This window comes from Lates calcarifer, linkage group LG21 (assembly GCF_001640805.2).
Source record: "Lates calcarifer isolate ASB-BC8 linkage group LG21, TLL_Latcal_v3, whole genome shotgun sequence".
NCBI lineage: Eukaryota > Metazoa > Chordata > Actinopteri > Centropomidae > Lates > Lates calcarifer.
This window is the reverse complement of record NC_066853.1, coordinates 4,623,557-4,644,219: the sequence shown is the minus strand read 5'-3', so window position 1 is coordinate 4,644,219 and position 20,663 is coordinate 4,623,557. Positions and strand designations below refer to the sequence as shown.

At 41.2% G+C, this 20,663-nt stretch overlaps 1 protein-coding gene across 4 annotated transcripts in view; it reads right to left on the bottom strand.

Moving 5' to 3' along the window:
- Nucleotides 1–389: 389 nt before the first annotated feature.
- The window catches only part of ets1 (v-ets avian erythroblastosis virus E26 oncogene homolog 1), a 37,553-nt gene continuing 17,279 nt past the window's right edge, over nucleotides 390–20,663 (bottom strand). For all 4 annotated transcript variants that reach the window (XM_018698900.1, XM_018698901.1, XM_018698903.2 and 1 more), the window contains 7 exons: nucleotides 12,444–12,563; nucleotides 11,506–11,706; nucleotides 11,137–11,214; nucleotides 10,455–10,700; nucleotides 8,761–9,021; nucleotides 3,979–4,097; nucleotides 390–3,661 (listed from right to left, as the gene is read on the bottom strand). In XM_018698900.1, the coding sequence (XP_018554416.1) occupies nucleotides 3,446–3,661; nucleotides 3,979–4,097; nucleotides 8,761–9,021; nucleotides 10,455–10,700; nucleotides 11,137–11,214; nucleotides 11,506–11,706; nucleotides 12,444–12,563 (1,241 nt within the window). In that variant the 3' untranslated portion in view covers nucleotides 390–3,445. The remainder of the gene's footprint in view (nucleotides 3,662–3,978; nucleotides 4,098–8,760; nucleotides 9,022–10,454; nucleotides 10,701–11,136; nucleotides 11,215–11,505; nucleotides 11,707–12,443; nucleotides 12,564–20,663) is intronic.

The following is a 20,663-nucleotide window of genomic DNA, read 5'->3' as shown; positions in this document are numbered from 1 at the left end:
AGCTGTGCAGTTTGGGGCGGCGGGCCATGCCGGTATGTTTTCTATCTACAGTGGAATTTATATGAGCCCGGGGTTACAAGCACATGAATGGGCCCCAGTGTGCTGGTTCTGTTGTGACGTCACCTCATCAGTGCACATGGGACACACTCATTAAGACTGGGACACACCGTGGTCTGCGTGTATTTCAAAGGCAACCTAGACTCCCTTTGAAGCAGCAGTGTGTTGTTTTGAACAATGGACAGATTTGTGACTGTTCAGTGAAAATATATATCTATCCATCTATCTATCTAGTATATATCATTATAATAGTATTAAGAAATGTTGTTGTTGAATAGCACAGTATCATAATAGTGTATGCTCATGAATGAAAACAGTGAAACCACACACAATTATCAAATCTTTGTTCACATATATTTTATAACATTTTGAAGTACATTAAGTACATTTTAGAAATAGAAGCTACAGTTTATAAAACCTTTCCAGCAGAAATCATTGATGGGCCAGCATCAGCCTTTTTTTCTCTAGCAGACAGGTCTATTTTCTATATAAAAAAGGATAAAAAAACAAAAACAAACAAACAAACAAACAAAAAATATCGCTACATTATTTTGTCCTGCGCTACCTTTAAATTCCCATGAAAGCACCAGCTGTCTGCATCTCTTGTCTTTTATAAAATATAAATTATTGAAAAATATTCAAATGTTTGTGAACTAAATACAATAAAAATGATCTCATAAAAAAAATACAGAGACACTATAAAATATACAAAAAAACAACATACAAAACAAACCAAAATAAAAAAAGGTTTTTCCTTCTGAATCCATTCTGAGATATGTATATGCCACAATCTATTGGTGTGTATACACTTGCCTGACTACAGTTCATTAATACATAAGACCTGCAGTAATCTCTGACAGTTAACAACAGTATATTTTCCTGACAAAATAATTTTCAAAATATTAACATTTTAAGTAACAGAATGTTTTCTTTAAGCACATTGATCTTATGAAGTCAACCATACTAACATTATAACCTTGTGTTGGGAAAAAAGAAAACTTTTTTTTCCAGGGCAATGGAAACCGTTACAAATACATTTAAAAATCTGTAAAGCTCTCTTCAACATAAACTGACATTAGAAAAAAAAAAAACAACCTGAACACTACAGTGTTTTGAAACCTTGACGCCAACATGCAGAAAAGAATGAAAGTACAGTGAAGCTTATAACCAATTTATTTGTTGAATTTCTTTGTATCGGATGACAAGCTTGAAGGTTTGTGAGTCAGTGCTTGATGATAGTGGACGAAGCTTGTTACCAATTGAACATTATGAACATATACAGCATCTCTTTTCTGCACTCAGTGGGAAACCCAGATCAGCAAAGGCGTTTCTCTTTGTCCTAAAGCTGTGTGCTTTCCAACATATTAACAAAAACATAAAAGATAACACTTTTCCAAAAATGTGAGAGATTTCTGGTCCCTGTCTTCCAACATTGTGGACGATACCCGAAGCACCGTGGCCAAAGACCTCACATGAGTTTTGGTTATTATTCCTGCTTTGTCTCTTGCTTATTTGTGTAATCTGGGTCTCAATAAAGCATTATGAAATACAATCTGTACAAATAGACATCTCAAAAGCTATTTTCATCCATATGGGTAACATTCAGCCACTGTAAACAATAACATTGTATTCTAAGATGATTTTTCGACTTTGGCATTTCCCATAAGGCCAGTGTACAGCCACTGTTCCCACTATTGGAAGGAGACTGCTGCCAATTTGCTCAAATGTAGCCAGTGAATATCTATGCATGTATTCTGAGCAAATTACACAAATATGGGTGGAATCACACATGAGTTACATACTATGAATTGAATGTTATTTTGTTCATAGATAAGTAACACACAAACCTACAAATTAAATACAAATGTCTGTCACTAGTCCTACACGTCTCTATTTTCATTTAGTTTTCAGCTGAAAGCTGCATCCAAATTAAATACACAACCCATGTAATGCAAACCTCAAACCTGTGTCAACTTGCACCATTTCTGTCAGTCACTGTCTATCAGACCTCACAAGTGATCACTGACTGCAGTATCCGCAGATTCCTTTCAGTCACCTTCATCTAACCCCATACAGCTTCTAATTCTCTTGTCAACATTTTTTCTCTTGCCTGTCCCTGTCCCTTCCTCCTACACTGTACCTTCACACTATACTGCAGCCACTTCCTCTTGGCCAAAATGTACTGCATAAGAAAAATCTTAGGATTTTGTAAAAATCACTCCCTCAACTACGTCACTTGTGATTTTATTGTACAGACAGACATAAAGACTATTCAAACACTTCTAAAGCAACGCTAACATGGACAGTGAACCGACAAACTATGCATCTAATCTGCACATCAAACAACTCTTCTTACCAAAGACTCCTGAATTTCCCCACATAGATTGTCTACAGTTTGCTAATACTGGTGGTATATGCAAAAATGCATAAGTTTCAGTCACAATATGTGTCTCTAACAAGGTGGCAAACATGTATGTAAAGGTGAAAGCGTCAGTTTCAAAGCAACGGCTACTTTCAGTTGTCTGTCTATCACACTCTCTGGGTATGAGTAATCTCACCAGGTCCTCACACCTCATAAAAGCACAGGGCCAGTGTCTATAGTGTTGTCTGATAACGAATCAGCACATTTCAGTTAAAGGCTCCTAAAGAAGAAAGCAGTTAAACTTCTGATGGTGTCTGATATTTGGTTCCACTGTGATACCTTCATTGACAACATAAGAAAAATAATCTTTCCAATATATGCCTGGTAGGTAGGTTTACATTGGGTGTTCTCAACATCACTAATACAATACTGGCACAAGCATACGCTCCTTAAACAACAAATTATAAATGACACTTTTTGGTCCAAGCTGAAAACTCTCTCCTTGCCAAAGAGAAACAGTGAACATATATCTAAATACATTTTGGCAACTGTTTTCATAGCAGGAACTTTCCGCCCGCTCTCTGTTTACCCCAACAACAAAATTAATCATTTGATTTTGCTCTTTTTCTCTCTGTTCTCTCACACTTTCTGTCTTGGTCCTCTTGTCTCCCCACTTTGCTACTAAGGCAGAATGGAACCTGAACTCTACCCGATAGTTCTCCATCTGCCTCGAGCTGCTAAATAATACCGGTATATATCACACATACGCACGCTCACACACACATGCGCACACACATCTCAAATGCAAACAGTATGAATACAGGCTTTTGGGTTGTGCCTTCTTTTTTAAAACATGGTCTGAGAGACAAGAGCTCGAAGTTGACAAAGACCTCTCGGTCATTAAAAACATTTTGGTCCCCCAAAAAATGGTTTGCCGATGCTATCAAAACAGTTAAGACCACTTTACGAGCCCCAGTCCATGTGGCTCCTTAACATTTGTCTTCACTTTCTTTTTCATCTTTGCTTTCACTCGTCTGTATCAGGCTTTACGTCCAACATTGCATGCAGCTCCTCAGGAGTGTACCCCAGCAGGCTTTTTAAGTCACAGACAAAGCGGTAGACGTAGCGTTTCCCCGATGTCTTGTGGATGATATTCTTGTCATAGTAGTATCGCAGGCCACGGCTCAGCTTCTCATAGTTCATTTTGGGCTTATTTTTCCTCTTGCCCCACCTCCTAGCAACCTAAAACAATAGAGGGAATAAACTACTTAGTGCAATAAAGCCATATTTCCTGTAATCATTGCTAAACGTAATCATCTACATTTACATATAAGTGCTGAACAGTTAACTGTACTTTGGTTTTTGGTATTACTAAGACATTTTGAAATGAATCACAACTGATGTGAAACCTGCAAAGGTAACTCTTCCAAAAACACTAATGGAGCCAAACAAGGCATGCAAATGTTCTGAAAAAGTAAGACGACATCTTGTTCATCTGGTTAACTACTTAGGACCTCCCAGCACGTGTGCCAGTGACCGGTGGTGTCACGACCTCTCACCTCATCGGGGTCAGAAAGCTTGAACTCCCAGCCGTCGCCTGTCCAGCTGATGAAGGACTGGCAAGACTTGTCGGTCAGCAGCTCCAAAAGAAACTGCCACAGCTGGATGGGGCCGCTGCCTGCAGAACAGATGGGAGAGGGAGAGAGAAGGTGTGAATTTACAGAAGAGCTGTTTATACTGAGAAGACACACTGTTGTTGGTTGGACACTGGGTGGTGAGGGGGGTTTAATTAGGCAAGTGTGAGCCCAGGAAAAAGATATCAAGATGCAGATTTGGGATGCACCCGAGTTCTGTTGTCCTATTGTTAGTTCAGTGTTCCAAAGTACTGTATTATATATAAAGATACAGTATGTTGCATCTACTGTACGGTATGTTGATGCTAAATGAAACCCAAGAGTGGTAAAACACATATTTGAGAAGGGGAAGATTTCCAGTATAAAAATATACATAGAAAAAAGAGACACATATAAACATGTGCAAAATCTACATATAGTTACTGCACAGCAAGGACAGAACATCAAAGAGATTGAAAATACTTGAAAAATGAAAGAAGTGCGAACCAGATAAAAAAAAAAGGATGAGTAAATCTCTACAGTGTATAGTTTTGCTATGTATGAAAGTGTTAAATATGCATGCCAATTATTCACTTAAGTCTGAAGGGGGACAAAGTAAACCTTCTAATCTGGGTCAGACTGAAGTACAGCAATGGAACCAAATGTCCTCCTAAATACAACAGTCCCATTCATCATGTATTCCCTTGTCTGCCGGTTGCCCTGTGCAGCATGTGAATCTAGAGTCTGAGTTCCATACTGATGAAATCACTGGTTTAAAATAAGAGAGGCTGCCTTCAGTAACACATCTCAGAGACTAGAATACAGACTGTGTGTGTGTATGTGTGAGAAAGAGAGCAGTTGCTAAGTCACTGTAATGTTACAATGGAATGCATTTTTCATGAATGAGGAGTAATATAATAACCTGATAAAAACAAACTTCAATGTATAATAAAAGTTTATTACATCTCATGGAAAAAAAAAGGGGGAAAGCAGAACAAAGACGACCAAAAAAAGGCTGGTTTTGTCTCTGAACTAGATTCACAGAAGTACACTTTGATCTTGTGGTTTTTCAGCATATACACTAACCCACCCACTTTTGAGGCTTGCATGTTGAAATCACACCTGCCTATGCAGCACACCGCCTCAGCAAAACTGAAGCTAGGCAAAAGTTAGCTCTCTCGAGTGCCTAAGAAAACCAAATATGCCCTTATACAACACAAACAAAAGCTTTCAGGGAAATAGATGTGTGGGCTGAACACTTGAAATGGCGCTTCAGAGCCCTCTTTGCTCCTGCTAGGATTGGAGAAGGTGCATGACAACAGCCACCCCGACTTTGGAAAATAAGTGGCTCTGCAACACTGAGTCTCTTTCAGACAGAGTTTTTACTCACATACCAAAAGTCTGCAACTGTAACAGTGAGCCCACATAAGGGTGATACAGTGCCCGTTTACCAGCCCCCTGTGCTCTCACGCCAGAATGTAGGCGACCCTCTGACCAAAAAAAAGGACGTTTCCAAAAATATGTTTCAAGTCTCCATGCACAATGGGACTCATTGAAAAAGCATACAGTGTGGGGTTGGTAGGGTGGGGACTCCTATTCACAGCAGCGTTAAGTATTTGACCCATGGCATGCTAAATGAGTCTTGAGCATATGCAGCTATAAGCAAGAAAGCAGGGTGGTGGCTGAGGCTCCAGCTAAGGACTATTCTGTGGATTATTATTTTTGTCAATGTAAAAATGACAAATCAATCAAATCATGATTACCATATTAGAAAAGGTGGAACCAGCTAATATGTAGTCTTTAACTTGATGAATCACTTCAAGGAAAGTCTTTATGTTTGTACTTGTGAGACAGAGAGAAAGAGGAGAGAGACAGCAAATGAGACAGACAGAGTTTAACGTGTTGTAAGGCTGCCTGATGTTACTCTAGACAGAGGTGTAAATGGCGAATTGTCACAGGAAACCACGGAGATGACACGAGGAGGTTGACTTATCTCTCTATAGCCTTATCAGGCTCCCTGTCCTCGCTACAAGTGTCACCTGTCACCCTGAGACTGGGACAGGAAGCTGAGCAGAGCAAGCTGTCAAGCTGTCATAAACATCAATTTGGAATATTACAAAAGCCTGTTTCTCTATTTTGAGGTTTGATTTTTTTTGGGGGGGTTAAGGTTTTTCTCTCTCATGCTCGCTTTCTACCTCTATTTCTTCATCCACCTACACACAAGCACATGGACACGCACATCTACACACAAATGCTCCCATGTTTTAAGGACTACACTCTCCTCACACTGCTCCTAATAACAGCCAAGACCAGAGTATGCTGTTCAGTATTTTCCTCATTCAGGGAAATTGGGGTATTTTAGCATGATTTTTTTTCACCTTTCCCTTTTCCCGTTGTGTAAAAGCTCAGAGGAAGCACATTCCCCTCAGTAAGAATACATTACTATGCATTAGGCTGGAGACACTCGCAAGGCTTTCACGCATGACCTCTTTGGAGTCATCTGTGCTTTCTTAATAACTGATACATGTCAGACGTCACGACTGAAGCGGTAAATGGAGTCAGAATGTCATGATGTGCATTTGCAAAGGTGGTGGAAGAAGATATCTCCACATGCTTAGGTTTACATTGATATAACACAGACTTCTGTCAAAGCAAACGTTAAAAGGCAGATTTGGTTATAGTTTTTTTCAGCTCCACATCAAACTAAAACTATTAACTACTATTTACATCTCACTATATCTGCTTATGCATCATATTTATCTTTATATATTAATTATTAGTTTCTTGGTTGAGTCCACTTTTATCAAATGGGGTGCAGGAGCAACACAAACTCTAATGGTCACTGGAAGGGCTTTTAGACTGTGTCTTACTCGTCATTATTTGATTACATGTACATTACGACATCTTTCCAACATCGTTACGAATGAATGACTCATTGTTCCATAAGTAGCTTTTGAACTAATAACCATACAGATGACCAATTAACTTGTGCATACCAACTTTGGGACAGTCCATTGAGATCTGATGTATGCATTGTTAGTGACGTTTGAAATTTGCTTGGATTTCCCCTTTTCCAATGCTGGCAACCTCGCAGCCTTGTGACTATGATTTAAACACGGCTGAAAAAGTCCCAAACACTTTGGCGTTAAGAGACGATTCAGTGTCTACAGTGTAGCTGTTCAATTCTCTTTACAATCCACTTTTGAAACAGTAGTGTATGTCATAAAGACTCAGCTTGAACTAAATCCTTTACTAATGTCCACAAAGGTTTAATGTTTATATTGTTATGTAACACATGCACATTCTCTTTGTGTTAATACAGTATTTGACATTAAGTGTCAGTTTACACAATACCAGATCAGCCTTAAAGTTCTTTATATCAGTTTTCTTAGCTCATATACCAGTTCATATCCTAGTGTTAACATGCACATCCTGGTAAAATCTTAAAAGTAGTAACAGTAGCAGTTTTTTTCATAAACCTTTTTAAACCAAAAACCATGACAGATGCTAAAATAGTGCACTTGCTTTAAGACGAGCGTGCAAATATCTCCACATCTTACTGAACTTGAAGAACATATATAAACCAGCTCTTTGAGCGTGTACGGGTATGAAGATGTTTTATGAGATGAAGAGATAATTTTACTCTGGTGTTATGTGCAGGGGCAGGCATAATTTCTACGTTTCACCAGCGTTGCTAGGACGACCTAGAAAAAATAGGTTGAGATGCGGGTTGCAGATAACAAGGAGGTAGATGATAAGTGAAGACAGAACAAAAGGGTGAGAGAGGGTGAGAGAGGGTGAGAGAGAGAGAGAGAGAGAGAGAGAGAGAGAGAGAGAGAGAGAGAGAAGAACAACAAGAAGAAGAAGGAAGAGAAGAAGAAGAAGGTGCGAGCGAAATCTGTTTTGTTTCCTGTAATGTGCATGACTTGGGCTGCCTGGGTAAAAGGTGTTTTTTGTTTTTTTTTTTTGGTCTAAAAGCAGTGCATTAAGGCACCCCCACATCTGTGGCTTTTGCAGAGCTCAACAAGTGTGTTGCACTGAATTTTGTTTCTTGTAGAACTGGTGGAGGGAATTCTGCACCATGTGACAATATTCCTTCCCCCAAAAATCATGCACATAACACTTTGGGTTTTATTTGGCATGATTTTGAAATATTCACAACTGAGATTTCCTGACAATAAGATGTGTTAACCTTTTAATTAATAGAGATGAATGATCTAGCCTAGGCAATGTTTAAGGATATGGGATTTTTCTTCATTCCTTTTTTTCATTATGTACGAAAGTGAATGTCAACAGATGGAATCCTTTAAGGCCAAAAAAACAAGACATTGCATATTTAAGTCTTCTGATGCCATGCAGACTCCACAACCAATGATCATGAACACCAATATTATTCTTTAAATGTAAACTTTACCATGTTTGAGCTCACTTGCATAGGAACAACTGTTGTAAATACATAAATAATGTAGCTCTAAATGTTGTTACATTCTGTAACTCTTAGAATTCGTAATGGTTGTATTTCCTGGGATTGTGCATACTGCCCAACTTAAAGGCACACCATAATGAAACAGAGCTATGATTAATGTTAGTGCTTATCCTTTGCTTTTCCTGCTGTGACATTTTAAAAATGTCTGCTTTGAAAAAGGTGTATAAAATGCTGCAGCACTTTTCATGGTAAGACTCTATAGAAAATTATAATGTATAAACTATGACCTCTACACATCTTACCTGTGTACCCTGCCAGTGCCGCTGCAGGGATGACGGGTTTATCCTTGCTGAGGTCTGAGCGCTCCCTCACATAGTCTTTGAAGGTGCCCTTGGGCTTGTGGCCATGCAAGGCAGTGGGATAGTCTTCCGAGTCGAAGCTGTCATACGAGGGTACCCGCTGCAGGCTGCTGAATGAAGACTGGCTGCTCCATGACTGGGTCAATCGGTCACAGCTCTCAAAGCTCTCAATGCTCTCAAAAGAGTCCTGGCCACCGAGTTTACCTGAGTGGGAAGGACGAGTGGAAATGCAAAGACAGTTACATTTTTAAATTAAAGTTGTTGCAAATGAGCAAACTGTAAATTTTATAGCATATCACATGAAAAAACTCTTTAATAAACCCTGATTTGTATTGTGTATGATTTTATTATACATTAAAAAAAAAGTTCTAAAATCATGTGTAGCTATTTTCCAATGTGATACTTAAGTGCATAAGAATGTAAATTGTAACATGTTTTCTGTGACCTTTAAGAAAGGAGCATTATGTTAGAATGTGACATAAACAACACCACACCAATAAATTATATTCCTTCTCACTAAGCTATATTTTTTCTGCACTGTGCCACCTCTCTGTCCATTTCACACCTCATTTCACTTGTACAACCAACATTTGAGTTTGATTTTAAATGAAAGACAATCACACAAATTGCCCTGCTATTTTTGGCCTTGGGAAAGATAAGAGGAGTCTTTCAATGGTGAGTCATTAACAAATGACAGATAATGCAGTGCCTCGATTAATGCTGAAATCTTCAATGGCTGAAATTGAAGCCACATGTGGATACCAGTTGTGCTGCAAAATACTTTCCCACGTTGGGAGAGCACAACGCTACGCTCAAAAGCTTGGTATGTGTGATGCATGAGGACTAGACCTCATACCTTGCAGGCAAATGCTTAGAGCACTGTACGGGGGCTTGTATAGTGCACTTGGCACATGCTATTCATTTATACAGATGGGGATTTGTGAGAAGAAAATCCTAGCTTTGTGACTATAAATGTAAACCATGCTGCTAATTCCTCTGTAAACTATCACTGGGAGAGAAAACAAGCCTGTGCATTCAGAAAAGCAAACAATTTCATGAGAAAACCCCACGCTTGCTAGCTGAGGATGACACCTCTATCTCCTTACCCAGAACCTTAAGGCTGAGTCGAGGAAAAGAGGCCAACAGAAACAAGAAGAAAAAAAAATTCTTGAAGGTTACACCACTTGAACTGTTTTACATAAAGGACAGGCGGCAAGAAGAGAACACGTTGTGGCTTTGGTTCGTGTATCACTCTGACAAAAACAATAGGGTTTTCTTTTTTTCTCCAGCCCAGTGTAGAGTGTATGAGGCGGGTTTGCTTGAACCACAAACCAACCAGAGGGCCTGCTTTTCTTCTTTTCTAATACATGCACACTGATGTGGCATGACAAGATTCTGGTAGCTTCAGCACAATAACATGCACGCATACACCCACAGAGACACTTAACATTTAGCTGTACTCACACAAACGTGCACAAACACATACGTGCACACGTGGACGCATTTATCAACCACTCAATCCAACAACATTCAGGCGGCACATTCTTCAATGCAGTGCCTCTCCACACTAATCATATATTCTTAATATCTTATCAAATAGTAACTATATTCTTCATGTGTAGTATATAACCCCTCACCTCTGCTGAGGCGTCCCACACACATGTTGTCAGGGGATACCACCTCCTGCTTGACAGAAAAGTAGTCCCCCTGCAGCGGGTTGAGGGGCGTGTCCCGCAGGATGACAGCAGGGTATTCACTCTCATACTTGAGCGTCAGCAGTTCCTCTGAGCTGATGGGATGAAGTGTCTGGTAGGACTCTGTGATGAAGCCGGGCTCTGAGTATTCAGAAGGGGGGACACACTGAGCATGCTCAACACCGTAGCCTGGAGATACAGAGGAAAACGATTGTAGATAGAAAGCAGAGAACGAAAGCAAGGAGCAAAACGGAGGAGGAAAAGATCAATCTCAGGAGAGTGGAGTCATTATCCCTCTTGTGCTGAACTGCTGCCTAAATGCTTAGTGTGTGAATAGTCTATAACAAAACACAGCCTTGACTGCATAGGAAGAATCTTGGGACATTTTTGGCAAGATTATTGGTCAAACCTAACCTCATACAATATTATTTTCTGTGATATATGATATATATAAGATCAGCTGCAAAGCTGTACTGAGGACCAATATCCATTTTCACACTACACTAAATCCCAATCCTCTTTCATTCACAACAATAAAACTCTTTTTGCATTTATATTCATATTCTAGGCATGTATCTTATGCTATTACACAGGGTGATTAACAATGAGTGTGATGAGTACTTACTGACAAAGTAGTCTGAGGTATAACGGGATTCCTGGAAGTTGGAGGTCAGTCCATTGATGGGATAATGCTTTGTATCCTCTTCATGAAAAATAGATAGAGAACGTCAGTGACCTCGTCATTGATTTCATGTATCATGTAACTGCATCCAGCATGATCAAAAATTAATGACCTGAGCTAAACTGTGTCTTCCTGTTTGGCTTCTGTATAAGCAAGTGCCTAAACTGGTGCGAGTAGTGATAATCACCCCATTTGGTGTGAGTGAGTTTTTCTCATATATAGTATGGGAGATAAAAAAGTCTCTTAGCCTCTAGTCACTCTCTGCCATAAAAAATGCCATAAAAATCAGTATATTAACCCTGAGGGCCTTACCCTTTTGAAGCATTTCTAGATGTTCCCAAAGGATGTCACCCACAAAGTCAGGTGCTAAGTCCAGGAAGCGCTCCTTCCCCATCGCACACAAGCTGGCTCCGTTCATGCAGAATTTGTCAAAGTCAACATTCTTCAGACTGAACTCGTTCACTGTCCACGTTAGCCACTCAGCCACATGGTTTTCTGTCCACTGTCTGGGATCTGAGGAGGATCAAAATTTGTGACTGATTTTTTTTAAGTAGCTTAGCTCTACTTGCGGAACACATACTACACATAAAAAAATTATGTGATTATTCAAGCATTGATCTTGACCTGTGAAAGTATGGCAATCCAGATTAAATTTTCACTTTTCTGGTTCTAACACTGAGAACTGCAGCAAAACACGTATTGTATAATGTTGTGTTTTCATCGAGAGAAAACTCTGACCTTTGGTTATGCCACCAATTTATACACTGCCTCCGTGGTAAATACATTTAGCAAGTTGATCAACAGCAAACAGGGAGGCACCAGTGGATGTAAACAGCAGAGGTAATGACAAGCAAAAACCACAGATATAGCGTGGTTACACTGACTGATAGTGAAAAGTCCAGCCGTTTCCAATCAGCTTGAAGAGGTTCTGCTCTGAGCCTGAATTTAGGAAGCCAACTGATTATTTTACTGTTGGTCTCTGAACTTTGCAGTCAGTCAGTCTGCCTGGGCTGAAATGTACTTTGATGTAATGCCACTTCTGGAATAACTGGCTTTCTCCTGCTTTTCTAAGAGATATCTCCACTGTATGATCTACAGCAGTCTATGATGTGAAAGGATCTAATGAATGTGTGTCCCCTAACATGTGACATGGGGCTCATGTTTTACAGATGAGATTTCATTCCCCCAATGCAAATATTAACAGGGATTAATTAATTGAGACTGAGAATACAAGCAGTTTACAGTCTTACCTTTGGGAATCCCCAGTCGCTGCTGTTCCTTTGTGAAGCCGCTGAAGGTGGCCTTCAGAGCCTGAGACATCATCTCTTTACTTCCTGGAGTTAGCAGGGGGACATCTCCACACTCCGGATCTGCCAATCACAAATTACAAAGAACATTGATTGTGATATTGTTTTGAGTAATATCAATATCTGTCTCATTTGGGATTAGCGTTACTAACATGCTAATATTATATACTGCTATAATTATTATTGACAACCCAAACTATAACAATGCATGCTGTATTGTATTTCATGCAAATAAAGCTTACTGAATGGGAAATTCAATTGAGACAGAGAGAGGGCGGGAAAGAGAGACTTGTGAATGTGGTTCGGTTAGTTTAGCACAGACACACACATGCACCCACACACACACAAACAAAGTCAACACAGTTGCGTCTGACCGTGATCAACAACATGGCTCAACAATTACATCCCGTCTAGACAGACACTGTCTCCACATCCATCAGATCCAATTCATTTAAACATGAGCTGTCACACCATCAGATCTGATTGGTTTAAAATTTGAGGTAACACTGCATGTACACTATTTCGGCAGACAATACACATGCATATTTCAGTGGGCTGAATAACAGCAGATTCTGGAACTAAGTGCAGTTTACCAGTGCGGTTTATGATCACGCAAGTGCCTTTGCTTTTTTTCCTTTTTTTAATGTCTACACTTCCTGGGATTTCAGATCTGGCATTAAAATAAACTCACACATTTATTTGCAAATACTTACAAACACTAATCTCTCTCCTACCCACACATCCTGGTGTGACACCATGACCCCTGCAAGCCCTCCTACCATGTCGCCCCTACACAGTAGGCCTACTGTCACCAGACCAAGCATGGGGTCAAACATTCTGAGAGGTCAAGGGTCGAGGGATGAGGTGATGATGTCACTGTGGCTGCTGGTGGGTGGCTAGGAGATATGGGGGTGGGCTGTCTCAAGGGTCTCAGTCACACACTAGGCTCACTGTTCTCTGCTCACAGCCAGTGGGCACCCAGTAGGGAACAGAGCTCCCTTTGATGGCTTTAAACAGTGCCTGATGACTCGCACTCATCTAATTAGATTGAGCAGGCTGCTGAAGTGTGGGATAAGGGGGCATAACAGGGGAGATGATGAGGGGAGAAGGGGAAAGACCCCCGGGCCACTTACACAAGAATAGACAGCTAAAAACTGATAAGGCTGAGACTTAACAAACGACTTGTAAATAGACAGAAAAAGGCCCTATACAGTTCCAATTAACTGCCGTGTATTTATCATTCAATCTGCAAAGCACCCACACTCATTTACACAATAAAGGCTGAAATATATCATGATCTGTTAGAGTCTGAAGTATGACATAATAGCAGTATTTTGTCTGATCCACTTGGGTGGTAATGTGCATGAGGCAAAACTTCTACAGATCACAACAGGGCATCTTAGGGCTTCAGCAGGTTAAGATGCACATAAAAACAAAGTTTCAGTCAAGATTGAACTTTTGTGTCTTTCTCTCTAGTTTAGTCTTCTTATCAATTGCAAGTCAATTTAAACAGTTAAAACCAGATCACAATAGCCTCGGCTTGAGGCCAAACTAGTGATGAGGAAAAGTTGTGTCATTCCTCTCTCAGAAACACCATTCGTTTAACCCAGATGTTCTGGCATCTCCATTGGCTGGTGGTTTTATCTTCCAGCAGTACACTGGGGCAACATACAGTTCATGCCTGTTTTCACCACTCGCTGACGTCTCGACCTCGCCTGGAATGCACAGCAGCTGTCCCTCCTTTGCCCATGTAACCAATGTCTGTCTGGCTGTTTGTAAAATTAGGTCTCCCAGTTTCTTTTTTTCTGTTTTTGGCTCTTTTTTTCCCTCTATTTTCTCTCTCCTCACAACAGACCCGAGACAGAGGACAGACAAGAGCTCTTTGCTTCTCCATGTGATTCAATTAGGACTGTAATAATATATTGCTCTCTGTTAGACTGGTGAGCAAGCAGAAAGTTATTCATTCTAGTCAGAAGTAAAAGCAAGGTAGAGGAGCTGAGAATAAACACTGCTTTATAGTCTCACATAAGATCTCTGTTACACTATTGTCAGACGCAGCTCACACATCAAAATAACACATGCAGTTTCACAGTGAAAATAAGAGCTATGCAAGTTGTCTTCATGCAAAAGGTGCCCCTGACAGCAAGGTTGTCTAGGCCTCCACTCCACTCATTTTTCTTTTAAGTAGTGTTGGTAGTGCAAAAACGTGCATGTTGCAAATGGCTGCAAACTGAGATGGGACTGGGGCTCAGACAGTCTACGCTTTGATGTGAAGGCAAAGGCGAAATGTGGCAGTTTATTTAAGCTGGATCGAGTGGAGTTTGTCTGCACTTTCGAACCGTTTACACCCCTCCCTCCCCATCGCTTTTATCAACCCAGCCCCAGCCTGTACTTGCCCACACAGACTTGAACCCACTTTAGCACTAAATCCTCCATCAAAGACACTCAACACCATCTTGCATGAGAACTACCATTAGCCACTCTAAAGAGAGAAATATGTGAACCATGATTACAGAGCAAATTAAAATGAGAACTGCAATTTGTGTGATTTCTGTTGTTTTTATTTTGAATTACGCCGCCCCCACCCCCCCAAAATGAGTTTGATGTGGGATTTTTGTTTACTGTCTTTCAGAAATTCAAAGCACAACAAATGTCTTCTAAATTTAGACTCTTAGGTGACAGTGCAAATACATTTTCAAAACACATTTTGTGATATATTATATGTATGTTCATTGCTTTCTTGTGTTTTTGTGATTTGAAATGAAACCCTGCAAATGTGAAGCAGAGGTCACAGCAACGCTGGAAGGCAAACAAAAGACTTAAAAGTGCAACGATAATAGAGCAGTCTCCATGGTGAATGATCCATATGAAAGTTATCTGCGGCAGAGCTAATGTACAGTGTGCATCCATTAGTGAGAGAGGCGAGCTTGAATCTCGACAATCTCTAGTAAATGATGAAGTCCTGATAGGATTTCAATGCCTGTGAGTCCCATTAGATACAGAATGGTCAGTGTGCTGAGAGTTGGAGCATCCACAAGTCATCACTTTCCACATTAGACAGTGTGGGTCTGTCCACAAAATGAGTCCCATCCACTTAGCCCACGAAGTGTGGGAGTGGGTGTAAATCACAGGCAACATTATGGCATTCACATTTCACTACCAAGACTCAAACTAAAAACAGTGTCTGCACTGAAAAGTCTGAAATGAAACCATTTTCTTCTAATGGTGTAGAGAGAATAATAAGTTCAAATATTTCTGAATGGGAATCACTGATTAAGTGAAAGTAATGCTTATTCTGGATGTAAATGGTAAAAGGTATTGATTAGTCACTCCCCTATTGCCATAATATGATTAATGAACAGTCTGCTGAGTGCGACGGTAATATATCTCCAAGGGATTCTAACTGACAGACTGTGCACCTTTACTGACCGAGCCCCAACTCAGCCTTAGATGGAGGTTCAGTTTGGCACCTAAGGCTGTTAAAGTGACACACACATACACACATACACACATGATCTAAATTAACAGTCCTCTTCGCCTGTGTGCCAGAGCGTGGGCGTGAAATTGGGATTTTTGCGGCTGGGGCCAAAGTCTACAGGACTAGAATGGGCAGGGCTGGGCAGGGCAGGACAGGGCCGGTGGGAGGACAGCAAGGGAGCATCTTGAGTGGGTGAGGGGTGATGATGGGGCAGGAGTACTGGTGGGGGGTGAGTCACTAGCCTGTAATATGAGCCCATGACAGGACAAGAGAACTGAAGGTAGGCAGAGAGAGTGAGAGAGAAAGAGACAGACGAATGAATGGGAGGTCTCATAAAGCTCCCTCTCTTCTCCTTGTCTCTGGAGTGACATCACAGTGGGATCAGTGCCATCTCCCAGCCTCTGGCGGAGACTTGGTTCATTCATAAAGCCTGGACTGCTGCCTCCACTCAGAATGATGCAATGATACAAGCAGAGCAGGCAACCAGACCCAACAAATAAGGGACAATATGCTTTCTATCATGTGATTGAGCTATAAATAGCCCTATAGAGTTTATCTAATGAGTGGGTGTGCAATGGTGAAAGAGCGGGCTGTAAAAAAAAAGAAAAAAAAAAAGAAAAGAAAAAAATTGAGCATGACATCTAAAAGGCTATTCAAAGCTGAGTTTTTTCAACAGTGAAACACTTTAGGTAGTATGAGTATATGGTGAACTTTTTTAAATACATGAATGAGCCCATTTCCTGTGGCTAAGTCGCCACTTCCTGTGGGAAGTGAGGTGAGTTGTGGGTTCAGGTGAGGGTCAAACATTTCAGATCGACCAATGAGGCCTCATACCCTTCCAGAATATCCCTACATGCACACAGGTACATATCAGCAGGGTCATGACAAGGTGGAGGAAAAAAGAGAGGAGGCCATGGCTACATGCCAAGGGTTTATAATCAGATCTTTAAGGCAGACCAGTCTACCCACAGCAGACCAGAGGTGACAGTGGTATCTGAGAGAGCCTTTGATGGAGATCTGTATCTGGACCCCTGGTCTGAGAACGCAGGGTCATAAACCCAACCGACATGAAGGGGCCCCATTCAGCGCGACGGGGTGATAAAGTGGTGGCTGAGAACTGCAGTGGAGTGAGAGGAGGAGGACGGGGTGGCAGTCTGGTTTTGAGAGGGCTGCTTGTTCAGCCAGTCGCTCCGCTGTTTAGATTTCCATTTCAATGCCAAGGACCAGGAATAGATGCGTAGGCCTGGCTCAAGCCAAGAAGAAGCCAGACCAGACCTTAACCCAAGCCTGTTCCAATCAGGACAGTGTTAACCTAAGGAGATCCAGTGCACAAACCAGGACCATCCCACCATCACTGACAGCAGTGCTGAAACACTAGTTTTATTCTTAGGTCTTCACCACTGGCTTCTGGCTGCCCTCTTGAAGCACAAACCTGTGGTGGTGTAAAGCAGCTGTATGGGATGAGGCCACAACTGCTGACATCTGTCTTTAGCCATGAAACTAGAGTTGTCCAGGATGATCAGCACCACAGACACACCGGCTACTGAAGAAGACAATAAGTGAGACTAATACCCCATGGCTGCCTTGCTGTCTTTCTTTCTTCCACTCCCTCCATCTCTGAAATCATATTATCTTATGATGTGAAAGTGCATTAACTCTACTGTTTATGCCAAAGTCTCAGTGCTTGATATGACATTACCTCTGAGTTTGAAATGATCCACATCATCGCCAACAGGCGCTTAGCATATTTTTGCTGAAAGCCTGATGGAAATTCTTTTCTTTCCAGAAGAACTAGGGGGGCAGAGACAAGGTGGAATTTGGCTCCTTGTTGCTTATTTAACTGCCTACAAGTTTTGTTGCTCTGTGATCTTAAACAGTATGAAACAGCCTGGGCTTTAGGTATGCCTCAAGAATTAAAGGTTAAGCAAGAGTAATGTACTTCTCATAACAGCCTATTGCACAACTTTCAAGTTCTCCATTGCTTTGAGAGGGCAGATAAATAATATTGGGAAAAAGCTAAAACCTAGTATGCACTAAAGCACGCCACAAACAGTAGATGTCTGACAAATCTCATTCAACTTGAAGGTTTTCCATGACCTCCATATACGTTAAATATTTATAATGAAATCACTGCTTAGTCCAAAAGGATCTGACTTCTTTTTTTGTTTTTGGTCCATCAGTGCTAGCCATAGCAGCCAGAAAAGTGAAGTGACAGGCAAGCACTGTACTAGTATGAGTGCAGGTGGTGCTAGCCTAGCTGTATTCAGGCTAGCTGCCCTCCCAGGCTCCATCCCCTGTTGTAAACAGACATGGGATGCTCTGGGGGAACTGTTTAGGCGTTAAACCAAACACACGACATATCTGACAAACAGTTTACTCTCTGTGTTGCATTTTTTCCACAAAACATGGTGCCTGCCCCATTATTTGTCCAAACTGATACATTCCACAACCAGGTTCCTGATATAAGTGTGAATTATGTGGGACAGTACACAGCCAAACATTCACACGTCCATGGAACCGTTTGCCCCTCGACTGTTCTTTTGTGGTATAGATTTGTACTTAAGTCTTTTAATGGCTGGGTCTAATTAAACATCATACATATAGAAGAGCTTGTTGCTTGTTTGAAGGCAAGCTATGGGCGACAGATGGATACTTGATAAATAAATTCCCCTGAGACCACAGTGTTTTCATGTTACGTGCCTCACATTCCACCTCTGTTTTACAATCACTAATGTGCTTCTCACAGCTTTCTTGTTTTTCCTCTAATGTGACCAAAAATTACTTGTGGTCTAAGTGGCAAAATGGTTTCAGCTCAGAATGATGAATTACTCTTCTATTTTAAGCTCAGTGAAGGCTCTATCACTAATAGGAGCATAAACCGTCAAACATCTGGTCACATCTCTCCTCCTTTATCTTATTTAAGATATGTTGTTTTTCATGATGGTGTGAAACACCTCAGGTTTGGCTGACTACGCTGACGAAAAGATATAAACCACAACCTGATAACTGGAAAGTTACAACTCAAGAGTTTTGCAATAAAAGATGGAAGTAATTTCCAAAATGTGTGCATATCATTGCAGTTTAAACTCACACTCACCTTGTCTTCTCTATCTCCCTCTTTCTGTTTCTCTCTTTTTCTCTCTCTCTCTCTCAGACACATACGCAAGCACAGACAGGCTGTGACTCATTCCATCAAAGAATGAGTGGACTTCAGAGGATATCGTGCCTGACAATGTGACTGGTCATGATGAAAGCAGTGACCATATCTTGTAAAATTCCTGCTCAATGACTCAGTTACCTTGTAACTATGCATAAAACAAACACATATTGTAGGCAGCAAACAGACCATCTCTAATGAGCATTTATGTGAAGCCAAAAGATTATGTTCCTCAAACACAGTAGCATTTCTGTAAGAAAATACTGTCAAATTCAAGTTTTGGACATGTGGGCCTACAGCTGATGTAGTCAATAAAGGTGACTCCTTGTAATATATAGAGCTGATACTAGGGAGGTAAGACTAGGCAGACAAAGCTGCTTTTACTTTCATGGCTACAACTCCAACAGCAGCCTAAATACTACACTGAGTCGTATTCCTCAACCTCCTCCATGGCTCCTCAGAACACATGTGCCTCCCATCTGACTGCATCACTGAGGACCAGCTCATCATGAGCGCCAAACAGTCACACCTACACAGCAGAGCCTGCCACCCACACAAACACACCTTCTTTATCAGTCTTTGCTTTGGCAGGCCAAAAAAATCAATCAATACAACTCTGATGCTGTAGGTCTGATACGCATAAAGTCTGTGGCTGCGCCCCATTTGTTCACCTGATTACAAAAACAGCACGCAATGCATACCAACTCCAAAAACAGGTGGTGTACAGCTAACGCAGACAAAAGAGAAAACAAGGGAAGAAAATCTGGAGCATAAACTGAACAAAATGAGTGACATGGCCTCATTGTGGACAGCTGAACATCCGCGGTGAAACAAACCCGCTGCCTTTCAGGACAGTGGACTGATTCTCAAAGCAGGCATGTTTCTAAACTAGCCCAGTTTCCATTCCATTATAGGAAACACAGCTCCTAAATCTAGAACCATAAAACAGAAACAGCAACAGAGCAAGCAGACAAAAAAAGTTATAAGGCACTCAGGACGATGTTGAGAAACGTGGGCGGTTGTGGAGCCATTTTGGGGCAGAGTCAGGCCAGTTAGGGTTCACAGTCAAGACTGGTAATGTAGGGAGAGGGAAGGTCTGTGGTGGCTGAAACCAGTAAGTGAGCCAAGCAGACGCACAGTCGGAGAGCCCGTGGCGTGCAGTGCAGCAGGCGTCTAGTGCCATGACTCAAGGATTACAAGCAAGGAATGACTGGGGATGGGACAAAAGTGCACTCCCCAGGAACTCACTCTACACCACATCAAGGTGTCGTGAGAGAAACTCATGTGGCCAGCAGAAAGACATGGAAACAGAGGAAGAAAGGGAAAGGAGGGGGAGGAACACTGGAGGAGGAACTGTGTGAGTGGGTGGGTGAATGATTGAAAAGAGTTGTCTGTTAAAAAAAGAGCTTGTTAATGCTTTTATTTCCCTGGCCAAGGAACATATTTTCCTTTGTTTTGGTTGTTGGCTTCTTGTGGAATGTGAGTAAAACGAGAAGCTGTTGAAGAGTGATTGCTGGGAGAGGCACTC